The sequence below is a fragment of the Agelaius phoeniceus genome, chromosome 17, assembly GCF_051311805.1.
Source record: "Agelaius phoeniceus isolate bAgePho1 chromosome 17, bAgePho1.hap1, whole genome shotgun sequence".
Classification (NCBI taxonomy): domain Eukaryota; kingdom Metazoa; phylum Chordata; class Aves; order Passeriformes; family Icteridae; genus Agelaius; species Agelaius phoeniceus.
The window spans coordinates 10,760,079-10,774,091 of NC_135281.1; the positions used below are offsets into that span (position 1 = coordinate 10,760,079).

The 14,013-nt window shown below is 45.6% G+C and overlaps 1 protein-coding gene across 1 annotated transcript; it reads left to right on the forward strand.

The window, feature by feature from the left end:
* Window positions 1–4,313: 4,313 nt before the first annotated feature.
* BHLHE23 (basic helix-loop-helix family member e23) lies at window positions 4,314–6,050 on the forward strand. The gene has a single exon (XM_054644670.2). The coding sequence runs from the start codon at window positions 4,464–4,466 to the stop codon at window positions 5,136–5,138; it is 675 nt and encodes a 224-aa protein (XP_054500645.2). The 5' UTR covers window positions 4,314–4,463; the 3' UTR covers window positions 5,139–6,050.
* The last annotated feature ends 7,963 nt before the right edge of the window (window positions 6,051–14,013 follow it).

Genomic DNA, 14,013 nt, shown 5'->3' on the forward strand with positions numbered 1-14,013 from the left:
CTTTGAATAAACTGCTTCAAAACAACCTTTAAAGTTGCATGAAGGTTTCCCTTTTGGAAGTCTCCTTCATAAAATGCCCTCCTAAGTCCTTGAATGGATGACTGCTTGTGAAAACCTGACTTTGTCATCACTTAATCTGAAGAACAATCCAGTAGTGACCATTTTGTTGCACTGAAATTCTTCATGCTGCTCTTAAAAGCTGTAGGAATTGTGGTGGTCTTTGCAGGATCAGTAATGGAAGTTTTCACTGCCTTTTATATCGCCATGAATACACAATTACTGTGGGAGGATCACACAGCATAGACTCTACACACATACCTAATTGCTCAGAAATTAAGTAGAGTCAAACAAACTCTACTTAAGTAGAGTAGAAACAAACTCCTTGTTAGGACCTGAGTGAGGTGCAGGACTGAGAAGTCTCATGTCCAGGGTCCTGTGCCTCAGCCTAGGAAGGATCTTCCTTCCCCTGGATAAAACTGGTACGTTCCTGCATGCCTCAGGAATTTTTGGGAGGAAAGCCTCAGCTGTGTGACAGACAAGTGATAAACAGGGACCCAGCAGAAACACAAACCCTTCAGCAGCTCCAGTTCTTGTTGCATTCCTGTCACGCTTCCATGAGCTCTGGCCAGTCCAGACCTGTGGTTTGGCACACACCTGCCAGGGTGAGCTCTGCCTGCTTTCCCCACCTGGAGATTTTATCTCTACCCACCAAACAGCCAGACCCAGCACGGTATTGCCACTGCTTGTGCTTTTCTTGCTGCTCCTCACAGGGGATGAAATATTCACCCACCACTTCCAGCAGTTCCAGGGAGCTTCCAGCAGAGCAACTCCACTCATCCCACCTCCTTTTGTACCCACAGAAAATGATCCAATCACACATTTTAATGCTTGAACACCTCTTTGCTTTCCACCCTCCTTGTGTTTGCCTGGATATGAACCCAAACCCTGATCCTTGCAGCAGTGGGCAGGGCTGCATTTCCCGGTACCCAGAGCACAGGTTTGGGATCGCACCGAGACCCGAACGCGCTCCCGGCTCTCGCTGTGCGCCTCAGCCTCGGGGGCCACTTCGGAATTGGCAGCGCTTTGCGCAGCTCCGCCTCCGTGCCGAGGAGCCGGGGGGTGCCGGGGGCGGTGGGTGCCCGCTCCCCTCCAGTGGTCGCTAGATGTCAGCACGGGACCGCCAGCCCGGCCCCGGGACAGACGGACCCCGGCCCGACAAACAGACACCGCTCCCGGCAGGGACAGACAGACCCCGGCCCGACAAACAGACACCGCTCCCGGCAGGGACAGACGGACCCCGGCCCGACAAACAGACACCGCTCCCGGCCCCGGGGACAGACGGACCCCGGCCCGACAGACACCGTTCCCGGCAGGGACAGACGGACCCCGGCCCGACAAACAGACACCGCTCCCGGCCCCGGGGACAGACGGACCCCGGCCCGACAAACAGACACCGCTCCCGGCAGGGACAGACAGACCCCGGCCCGACAAACAGACACCACTCCCGGCAGGGACAGACGGACCCCGGCCCGACAGACACCGCGCCCGACAGGGACAGAAAAACCCCGGCCCGACAAACAGACACCGCTCCCGGCATGGACAGACGGACCCCGGCCCGACAGACACCGCTCCCGGCAGGGACAGACAGACCCCGGCCCGACAAACAGACACCGCTCCCGGCAGGGACAGACAGACCCCGGCCCGACAAACAGACACCGCTCCCGGCAGGGACAGACAGACCCCGGCCCGACAGACACCGCTCCCGGCAGGGACAGACAGACCCCGGCCCGACAGACACCGCTCCCGGCAGGGACAGACAGACCCCGTCCCAACAAAAACCACACGACCAGAGCATATTGGTCTCTCTTAAACCTCCTCTCTTCTGATCTGTTAAAGAGATTTTGTTTGGTTCTACTTTTAGTATCCAGTTTGGGCTGATAAGGATGGAGCTGTGTTTCTCACCATTGCACCCTTCTCTTTTCTTATAAGAAAAAAAATCTATCTGTGAGTTTGTCCCATGTTGTTATCCAGCTAAACAAGTTTTTTAAATGTAAGTGAAAGTCTTTACAACTACTATTTTTTCTCCATTTTCAGTGAGAAACCAGGTTGAATATTTTTAAAGATGCCTATTAACAGCTGCAATTTGAGGGAGAAGTCCAAAGCAAATTCTTCCATGCACACTTTTTTTTGGAAGCACATTAAACCTGAGTGAATTTCAGATTCATACAGACTCCAAATGATTTCTCTCTGCTGTGTGTTTTGGAATTACACATAAAGCATCAAATCCTCCTGCTCTGTTCTGCTGTAGCTGATGCACCTCCCAAGCTACCCTTCAGTGTTGAAATAACCCTTGAAGAACTAATCTGTTTAATAAACCATGGGAGAGCCTGTGTGAGAAGTGTTTGCTTCTCATTTTCAGCCCACTTAGATGCACATGGCATTCTTAGAAAGCTGGCAGTACTTGCAGCATGTCTTTACAACCAGAATTCCTGAAAGTTTGTAACACCACTGGTGCTTCTCATTGCAAGATCCTAAAACATTACCAAAAAAGTAAATCATTTCTAGCAGGGAACAATCCTGCTTTTAACATTTCTTCTACATCTTTCTAATGGGAATTACTTGTGCCAGTGATGATATTCTGGTACCTCCTTCCATTGGTCTGTTATGACTTGGAGTGTGGGACTGGCTCCAGAGATGAGAAGAAGTTAAGCTGTGCTCACTTGCACTTGAAAGTCACAGTGGATATATAGAGTGTCACCATGAATATATAGAGTGATCTGTCCCAGGAGTAGCTAAGTGGTTCAATTCTCATAAAACAATTAAGTTACTAAAATCAGTAATTGGTCTTCATGGTTGGATAAGCCTGATAAGGGGAGCAAAAGGGAGATGTGACCATATTGTAACATTCAAACACTGGAGGTGAGGTAAGAGAACACCAGTAAAAAGCAAGATGGACAAACCTGCTGCACACTGTGATGCCAGGCTCGGACAGAACCAGTTTTATGTGCTTCACTCCTCCAAAAAGCAGAAGCACAACCTCCCAGATTGCACTCAGAGCAGGGGAACTGCTCTGCAAGCACAGCTGGGGCTGAATGTGTCACTGCTCATCTCAGCTCTCCTGGCTCTGATGTGGAGAAGGGAGGGAGACAAGCTCGTCATTTCATGTTAGCACACAGCACACAGGGAGCTGATGGGAAGGGGACAAGCCAGCTTCAGAGAGGGCCTGAGAAAAACAAACCACATTCTGGAAAGAGCCTCCTGTCACTGTAACACCCAGGCTATTTACTACAGCAGATAAACTGCCAGGTGCATCTGCAGCAACTGGTTGCATCTGCCTGCAGGCAATATCCACCTGCTCACAGCTATGTGTCACTGCACAGGATTCAGGATTCATCCCATCCTTTCCAAGCAGACCAGGCACATGAGGGGCCTGGACCAGGCTCATGTGGAAAGCCTGGAATGCCCTTATGCTATCTGTAAAACAAACCTCAGTAAGATGAACCAGTCTCCAAACTCTAAAAAAGAAAGAAACTGGGACCTCTTTCTGTTGCAGTTAAAGTTTAGGCCCTTGTTGTCACCTTGATGCAGGAATATGGGACTAAACATCCTGATTGTCCTTCTCCATGTAGCTCCACCTTTGCCAGTGGTTGCCTCAGATTTTCCTCCATGGATCAGACAGCAGCAGTCCCAGTGATGGTTCCTCCCACCCTGCAGGCCATGGTGTGGTTTGTTTCCTGTCCCAGTGTCACACTCTGTCGCTGGTACAGCTGGGGAGGACACAGGGTCCCTTCAGAGAAGGGCTGGGTCATCATGGATCCAAACTGTTCCTGGTACAGGGAAGGAACACTGTGAGCCCCTGAAGAAAATGGGAATAGACAGGGCTTTTGCCTTGGAAATGTGCCTGTACAACAGGTGCCTCCTCTGTCAACCCCATCTAAGCCACCATGACTGCATCTCAAGCACTGGGTATGCCCTGGTGCTTCCCTGAGCTTCCAACATCCAGGGGCAGAGCGTTAGACAGAGGGGAAGGGAAGGGAAGGGAAGGGAAGGGAAGGGAAGGGAAGGGAAGGGAAGGGAAGGGAAGGGAAGGGAAGGGAAGGGAAGGGAAGGGAAGGGAAGGGAAGGGAAGGGAAGGGAAGGGAAGGGAAGGGAAGGGAAGGGAAGGGAAGGGAAGGGAAGGGAAGGGAAGGGAAGGGAAGGGAAGGGAAGGGAAGGGAAGGGAAGGGAAGGGAAGGGAAGGGAAGGGAAGGGAAGGGAAGGGAAGCGCGCTGCCCTGCGATTGGCGGCGGGTGTCCCCGCGGCCCCTGTCGCCGATATAAGTGCGGCGGGGCCGTTGTGCGCTCACTGCCCGCCCCCAGCCCGGGCGCAGCGCCGAGCGGAGCGGAGCGGCGGGGCCGCCTCCTCCTCCTCCTCCTCCTCCTCCTCAGCGCCCAGGCAGCGGCGGCCGAGCGGGATTGCCGGCGATGGCTGAGCTCAAGTCTCTGGGCAGCGAGGCGTACCTGGCGCTGGCCCCGGGCTACGGGCCCTCGGCTTTCGCCTACGGGGCGGTGCGCGGGGCCGCCGAGGGCCCGCGGGGCGCCTACCCCGGGGGCGGCGGGGCGGACTTCCACGCCGGGGCCATGGGCAAGTCCGCGGAGAGCAGCGGCGAGCAGAGCGGCGATGAGGAGGACGGCTTCGAGGCGGGCGTGAAGGGCGGCGCGGGCTTCGAGCGAGAGGGGAAGCTGAAGGGGGGAGCCCTGGGCAAGAAGCCCAAGGAGCAGCGCTCGCTGCGCCTCAGCATCAACGCGCGGGAGCGGCGGCGGATGCACGACCTGAACGACGCGCTGGACGGGCTGCGCTCCGTCATCCCCTACGCCCACAGCCCCTCGGTGCGGAAACTCTCCAAAATCGCCACGCTGCTCCTGGCCAAGAACTACATCCTCATGCAGGCGCAGGCCCTGGAGGAGATGCGGCGGCTGGTGGCCTACCTGAACCAGGGCCAGGCGCTGAGCGCCCCGCTGCCCGCCACCCTCAACCCCTTCGGACAGTCGCCCGTGTACCCCTTCGGCGGCGCGGCCGTGCCCGGCTGCCCCGAGAAATGCACTGCCTTCACAGGAGCCGCCTCCGCCCTCTGCAAACACTGTAACGACAAGCCTTGACTTCTGCTTTCTTCGGGCTTTTCCTTTTTTTTTTTTTTTTGGTTGTTTGTTTGGGTTTTCTGGTTTGGTTGTTTGTTTTTGTTTTTTTTCTTCTTTTTTCTTTTTGGGTGGTTGGTTTTGTTTTCTTTCTATGCACTTTTCTTCCCACTGCCATCAGCCCTGGCTTCCTTCCATCAGTTAAGTCTGGGTTTTCTCTTTTGTTCTTCATACCCCCCCCGTCCCCATTTGGAAATGTTTGGCAGTTCACGTGGACCCCCCCAAAACACCCACTTTTTACTTTATTTAGTTCCCCCCTCACATGCAACTTCATCCGTAGAGTTATTTCCTTCCCAGCCTGTCAGTGGATTGTGAGCGTAATGTTGCTTTTCGCTTGCTCTGAGCTACAAAGTTTTTGAGCAGTTTTGAAACAGAACTATAGAAAAACAGAGAGGGAGAGAGATCTGGAAATGGAAACCTCAGTGAATTTGCTTTGGCATGATCGACCTGTGTTAAAAATAGATTAAAAGGAGGAAGGGGAAGCAAAATCCAGCTGCAAACTATGCAATGTTTCAGAATCGTGGGCGGAGGGGGGGTCTGTGTAGCCAGCTGGGGTTGGACTGCACCTGCAAATCCAAATGGAAATCATTTGGTCAGAGCTCACGGGAGGGGGGAAGTCCAGTACTCTTGCTAAAACAATTGATGCTTCAAAGTAAGATGCTTTTTTTTCTTTTCTCTCTTAAAAAAATTAACCCGTTCTTGGACTGAGAGGAACCTGTGATTGTATGCTAATGCTTGCTGTTTGCCTGTTTCTCAGCTTGGTTAAGTTTTCCGGATGATTTTCCAAAGTCGTTGCTCATCATGATAAACAAAGCAAAAGGTGACTTAACATATTTATATGTATTTATAATAAATAAAAGACATGAATAACCACTTCCTCTGTCCTACATGTCTCTAAAACCAGCTGGCAGTCCTTGCAAAACCCCTGCTGGAGTCAGGTAAAGCAGAAATGGATGTGGCAGGAGCAGCTATGTGAACTTAGGGGAATTATCAGAATACTTGGGAAAAGCTTGTGGATATTCAGCTCCTTATCAGCAAGGATTTGCATTTTTTCTCCACTTTCTCCTGAATCATGAGCACACAAAAAATGTTGTTTATGTCTGACTCTGAGTTAAGCAAGCAGGGGTTTAGGTTGTGTATTCTGACACTTGCTGGGGAATGCTGTGCCCCGAAAGTGGTGTTTGACTGGGGTTATTGTAGCAGCGAGCTTAGCTCTGAGCACCCCTATGAAAAACACGGCAGGGAAGGAAATCGCTTAAAAAACTCTGCTTATCCCTTTGGTTGGTTTTCTGTTCTCTCTACAGCTTAACCCTAGGTCTACATCTGGGGTTTGGGCCACTTAATATCGTGACTGAGCTAATGATCTCTTGCCAATATTGACTGTGTTCGTACAAGTTACAAAGTGCGTCTCGCGCTGGCCGAGTTCTCCGTGTCGCTTGTGTTGGGTTACTTTGGTTTTCTGGTTTATGTTGTTCAACGCTTTGGTGCCTTGTATGCTTCACTAGTAATTATATAATAATAATAATAATAATAATAATAATAGAGGTGCATTCAGTGCTTTCTGTTGGGGTTGGAAATACCCACCCAATGTCAGAGCAACCACATAAACTGGTACAGTCGCAGCCTCAGGGGCTCGAGCTGTCCGTGGCCATTTGTGTTAGGAGTGGGGTGTAACTATTTAGGGTTATTAAACCAATTTCCATGCCTGTCGCTAGTGTTATGCTAATTTGAAAAGGACTGCCATCCCTCTGAAGCGCTTGTCCATGGCACTTAGTTTTAATTAATACATTTCCAAAAGACTTTTTGTGTTTGGAAAACGAAGTGTGTGATTAAGCCTTATTCATAAAGACATATGTTTAAAACTGGTTCCTGCTCATTTCCATTTTTATATCTTCATTTCTTTCCTGTAATTAAAAAAAAAGGGAAAAAATTAGAGTAGTTTTACAGAACAATTTATCTCTTGTACCTTTCTCTGTAAATGAAAATTTTGAAAATGCTCTTAAAGCACGTCTGATGAAGCAAAAGCCGACCAAAACCCCTACTAAAGCAAAAATTACTGGAAACTGCAGATCAGCAAAGGTCACTCAAAATTTTGCAGACTGAGTTGTTGCTAGGAAATATTTGAAAAAAAAAAGAGGCCAGTTTAACAGACAATTATAATTTTTTAAGTAGGAGTATGTTACTTCTGGTTAAAATTAGAGAAGATTGAGAATATTTAAATGGAGATTAACTTAACTGTTCATTTTTCACCAAAACTTAAATAGTTGGAGAATAAAGTATTTAACAGCTTAATATTTAATCTGAGTTTGGTTTAGTTAAAGACTTAAGGCTAAAAATAATGGAATTTGTAATTGCTTCTTTGTCAAATAATTATGGCCCAAAAAAAGAAGTCTTACTAATTTCAGAGCCTAAAAACTCTTCACAGTCTGAGACAAGCCATTTTTGGAATTATGGGTTTTAGTACAGTGATTGTTTTAACTCTCTTCCTTCTATTTATGTCAGTAAAAACTTTCTCATGCTATCATACCTACCTGGAACCCTAAAATTCTACCTTCTGAGAGTTCTTGAAATATTTAGAAGGCTCTTCAAGAGCCTTCTTGGAATTGGAATTAAATGGAATCAGGAGGCTAAGTAAAGAATTTCAAATACAGAAGAAAACACCTGCATTAAAATTTTTTTTGGAAAGAAAAATAGCTGTTAAAAGGCCAGATATTAAAAACAAGTGCAGAATTTATCAAAACAATACTAAAGGTAATTAATCTTAAAGTACAACAGTTTCAATTCAAAAGGAAAAAGAAGATGAATCATAACTTTTCCTGCAACAAACAATATTAAACTCAAAGAAAGTTGAGCAACTTCTCAGTTAACCTGGAATTTCAGTCCTGTGAGCTGCTTCTGTCCACCCTGGCTTGCAGGATTTTAGCTGCTGCTGAGGTGGAGCCTGTTCCAAGCCTTCTGCGTTTCCCATGGCAGGAAGGCATCTGCTCTGAGGTGATTTACACTGCACTGAGCTGCTGCTGAAACTGCTACCAAGTGAATGCCTAATACTTCTCAAAGATTATTTTGTTGGCAGGGGATAAACGAGCAGCTGACCATTGCATTTGTGTGTGGCGAGCATCAGTGCTATCCTTGCAGCTGTGTGTGGTTATCCTGAGGATGAAGTCCTGTATTTGTCATTTGTTTTTCCCCTTCTCTGGCAAATTTTGTGTACCATGTAAGGTTTTAAGTGTCTCTTTCCATTTGGTGTTTCAGAGAATATGAAGGGAAGACTTGAGAAAAACTGAAGATTTTTTTTTCTGCTCAAATGTTCTTGTTATGATGCTTGCTCTTTTTTTTTTCCCAAGAAGGATTTATTGTGTATGCTCAGATGGAACTGAAATACAGATCATGTGTTCTAATGTATTTATTATCCTGATTTGTTCATATTTGGAAGAAAACATAATGCCAACTTTTAATTAAATACAATATATTGTTTTCTAACCTCACTTAGTTTTTCTTTGAACTCCAAGACTGAACAGCAAGAAGTGTCAGAAAGAGGAAATGCTGCTTCGCTATCTGTTCTGTATTTTAACTTGTGTCATTCTTGTCAGTAACCAAAAATGAAGGTTTTACTAACCAATTTATATAATGTCACTAATAGGGGATTGAAAAACTGCTGCCAGCTTGCACTGCATCAGCCCAGGTTTGACATTAGCAGTCTTGAGCCTGCCAAGTAAAATGTTCTTTAACCAAATACAGGGAAGCAACAGGTTTGAAGATGGAGGGCCCAGAAGGCACTGTCTACCTCAGATACCAGCAGAAAGTTAAATGAGTTGGAGTTCCTGGAAAGAAGCATGAGAATCATGAAGCTTTTCTTGTCCTTTAATCCATATCAGTGATTTTCTGTCATTCTCTCACAATACCTGAATATTGCTGCCCGCTGAGCTTGTTTCCAAGACTTTAGAAAGTGATTGCTTTCTGTTCTCAGATAATTTTTCTGGTATTGATCTTCACATACACATTTCCATCATTTCCATTTTTTAAGAGCACTAGACATTTTTCAGGGTGAAATGAAGGTAGGGCCCAACCCTGGTGCAGTTTTGTGAATTGGCAGCATTGGTGATGTTGGTGACAGCAAAACGGGGCTTGGCACTCTGGGGCACAGCGCTGCTTTCTGACCCCACAAGCCACCTTTAAGAGCCTTCAGAGGCCCAGAAAAGCTTTATACCTTTATTATATCAGCTCTGTAGCAGGTGTAAAGTGTAGGGCATGATAGATAAACCCCTTTTAAAGCTTTGGTGGCTTTTCAGACCGAACCGGCGCATTGACAGCGAGAGCCGCGGCACGTCCCACCAGGCTGAGTCCTCACAGGCAGCAAGTTTCCAGCCCAGTTTGCCACAGCTGGAATTATTTAGTTTACAATTTAGGAAAACAAAACCAAGCATTCCATGTTTCACTTCCACAGCATTGTGCTCATCAAATGTGTTCCTTGAGTGGACTCTTGAAAAGAAGAGGTTGGTCACTGCAGCGTTACTGAAATTTGTTTTACCTGCGCTTGTTCCTTGCCGTGTGAGTTATCAGCAGAGAAATCATTGCTTTGATCTGAATCAGTGAAAGTGCTTCTAAAGGATGCTAAAATGCACCAACCAATATTTTCAATTTTCAAAACAGCTTTTATATTGTTCTCTGTCATTTGATAGATTTTTGATTGGTATTGCACAGTAGAAAAGTTGGGGGAGGTTTGTTTACACTAATCCTGATTAAGGCTAGAAAAGACTCTTGATTACAGTAATTTTAATAATGTAAATTTGTTTGTGATATGTCTTTAGTCTTTAATCCCCTTTGGCATTTCATTCAAAGGGAGATGAAAATTTCAGGGATTTATAACATTTAAATCAGTCATTCCATGAATGTTTCTCAGGCAGTTTTTCTCCTACCTGAAATAAAAAATATCTAAAAGGGTATGTAACATATTTTGTGATCAGATTATAAATACATTTGCATGTGGTTTTTGTGGGAAAATAGCTTAATATCAAGCTCTTTCTCTTTACAATAAAGTATATGTGCATAAGAGAAAATGGAACCAATTATCAAAACCAATAATACATTTGAGATCTTTGCCATTCTTTCAGATGTTTTGAGGTAGGATTTTCACCAAGGACTTTATATAATCTCTTCATAATCAAAATTCACTTTAATTCTTTTGGCCATTACCCCAAATTCTTATTTCTATTTGTATTTATAAATACATACAGTTTTGAAATTATTCATTTAATTTTTAAGTAGCCTTAGCTTCACTTCACAATAGTAAAATTTGAGTTAATGTTTATTCCTAAAACACTGAGCATTTTTGAGCATAACCGTCATATTTCTTTAAGGCCAAACAGATTAATCTTAAGTATTAGCATTACAATTAACTAATGTATAGAGATATTTAGTCAAGTTAATTCAGGGTGAAAATAAAGGGGTTTAATTTTTTGCTATGCTTAAGGCAGTGAAATTTGCAGAACAAAGACTTGCAGAAGACAAACCACAATTACTTAAGGTCTTACAACACGGAGGGGAGCGTGCTGCTTTTCGAACTCCTTGCCCTGGTGAAGCAGCTCAAATGTATCTATATTTAAATTATTTAACAGCTTATTTTAATTTTTAAGTCTTCCAATTCATCAGTGATTCATGTTCATTAAAATCTGCTCTGTTAATGCCATTTGTATTTGCTCAGTTCCTCTTCCCCCACGCTAACATTGATGTTCTGTGTGTTTGCGTGTATCGATATGGAATCTTCCTATGAACATAACCCAACCTTCCTCGGCTACCAATGGGGAAAAAAAAACCCTATCTGCTCTTTTGCCTTAAGTATTTCAAAGGGAAAAACATGGCTGAGCAAAAAAACATCACCCCAGCTTTTCCTCCAAGCCCACTTTTGTCTAAAGTAATGAGGCCATAGTCAGTTGGCTCCAAAGAGCGCTGTGATTTACTGTGACGTACAGTGAATCATTGCAGATCCATTCGGACTGCATTCGTTATTTTAATGAGACACAGGCAAATCTGTTTTTTGGCCGCAAACCTTAAGATGCAAGCATAATGTGAAATGGTTGTTGATTGCCACAAGGCAACTGACATTATGGATTTTTATCGCCATCATTATGCACTTTAAAACTCCCCACATCCCAGGATATTCAGCCCCTTCCCTTTCCTCCCGCGAATGACAGGGAAGCCACAGCGCTGACATTTAAAAGCGAAAAGCTCATCTATTTAATTTCTGGGCTTATTAAAACCTTACGTTGCATCCTCTGGTCTGCTTTTTTTTTTTTTTTTTTTTTGCTTTTTTTTTTTTTAATTCACGCTTTCCCAGAGGAGGAGGAAAACCCCCATTGCAGCGCGGTCACCCAAAAAAGGTCACATTCAGTTGGGCGACAGCAGCACTAGGTCCCCACCAGCCTGTGCTTGATGTAGTATAAGAAATGACAATGAGGCGGGCATATCTGTGCCCGAGCTGTAATCACAGTAATGGTGTTCATCAGAATTTACCAGTGCTGAACTTTTCCAGAGTCTGCAGTAATGCTTCCTCCTCAGTGCTACCAGTAAGGGATTTATTGTGCTTGTGTTTGCCTTCAAGCAAAGGGCACCCATTCAATTGTTGAAGAAAACAATTTCAGAATTAGGTAGTGCTGGTAAATGTGGTTGTGTGTGTGGTCATGTTTGTCAGTGTAAAATGCATATGTTGATGCATATGTGTAGTGTCTTCATGTGTGCCTGCACGAATAAGTGTTGCTACAATTTATTTACCTTCTGTGTCTTTTTATCTGTCATTTTTTGGTTGCTTTACCGGCATGGTTTTATTATGTTGTCATGAAACTTTGTACAACATCATTTGGCTGTACCAGAAAGTGCATGAAAACCCCTGGTCTCCTGAAAAATTGTTTTGGCCCATTCAAGCCAACAAATTCATGAATAATATTTTTCATCCTTTAATTTTATCCTTAATAAAAAGTAGTGATGTTTTGGGACAATACAGGGTGTTGATTTCCCATTGTGCCAGTGGCAGCTTTGCAGTGAGAATGACAGAGAACCAGCATACCTTTGCTTCCCCTGGTTTCCAAATGCATCCATCCTATTTTTATTGATTTGCTGAATGTAAATCTCATGTCTTGCGCTCTTCACACAGATGTCATGAAGAAATCCTTATGCCTTCCATTTGAGAATTACATTACCTTAAGTATTTTTTATCTCCTGGCAGCTTCAGTGTAAAGCAAACTCCCCAGCTGACAGCCATAGTGGGTGCACTCAGTGTTTACAGCAGAACTGAGGCTGTAGGGGAAAAAGATGAAAATCTCTCGCAAAATGTTAAAATGGCTGCTGACTTGGAGGCCTCTGGCTCAGTTTTGCATCCTTTCCAATGTCCAAGAAAATACAATTTTACTTCTAACAAGTTTTCTCCCCTCGGCTTTTTCCCTCTCGTGCCTCAGTCGGTTTCCTGGAAGATTTGAGGACAGAAAACACTTTAGTTACAGGAGCTCTATTACTCCTAACAGTTCCTGTTGCAATTGGATGTGGCACTGTATAGAATAATCTTGGTACTTTCAGATTGCACAACGCAGGAGAGCTCATTCCTGTCTGACTTGACTCCTCTTCCAGGTGCTTACTTGTAGCAGTCCACAAAAACCCTTTTTGGGGGTAAGCACTGCACAAAGAGCACCTTCTCTCTGCTGTTTCTATCCTATGTAGGTTCTTGGGGTCAGTCTTATGTTTTATTTCACCAAAAGCAAACCCAAAATTCCCTGTCAGGCAAGAGCTTTTCCTTTTCTTTCTGTTTTCAATTGCTTGTTGAAGTTCTCATCCTTGCAAATTCTCTCCCCTGTAAATGCTTCTGCCCTCGGTGGACTTCTGACCCAACCTGCAGACAGACTTATTCCAATATAAATACATGATAAATTAATTTTTGACCACATTGAGTGTGCGTGCCTGTAGATATTTACTTTGTTTTGCCGTTTAGAGTTAAATCCAACTTGGAAGCAGCATCTGATCATTTCAGTGAAATTCTGTTGCTTTCGACTTCCTTCTCCAGTTGCCTTGCCCTGAGGCATAGAAAAGATCAAGGCATGTGCCCATGGACACACAGGGACTGCAGTGAGTGGCTCACCAGATCTGAATTTAGATGATCTGTGCTTCCTGCTTCCCTAGATAAGCCACACATTGCTCTGCCTCCCTGGCAGCATCCACACTGACATTTTCTCTCTCCCTCCTCATGCTCGGGGTCCCTGGGAAGATCATCCCTCTGTTGTGGCAGTGGTGTCACCCAAGTCACCTCCCGGTTCCTTCTGGAGCAGTGACAGCCAATTGGGAAGGAGCTATAGCTATATCTTGGCTATTTTCTAGCAGTCTCCTGCTGCTACAACAGCCTGAGGCGACTTGAACCTACCCTGGGGACCAGCCAGTCCCCAGCTGCTCGGGAGTGGAGGAGCAGAAAGGTGGCTTCAAGCCATCTTTGTTCTCCAATCCTTGTCTTGTGCTCAGCCCGGTCAAGTCATAGGGGAGAATCTGGGCCAGAGTTTATGAAATGCTTTGCTACAGAAACTTGCCCTCGCTGCCAAAAGCATCTTTCTGGTTCTCTGAGCTCCCGTGCCCTGCCCTTCTCTTCCTGCCCTGCAAGGATTCCAGCCTGGATCCTGGCTCTGGGAAAGCACCAGTCTGTAACGTGAAGTGTCACTGCTGGGCTGTCCCTTGCTGCTTTCTCTGTGTCTCTGTTGCTGCCTGAGCCACAGGCTCAGCCCCAGAGAGAGCCCTGCACAGAGCTGCTAACCCCAGGAAGGAAGCAGGGCTGGTACACAGTGGGAGGAGGAGGTGCTATCACTGGCTG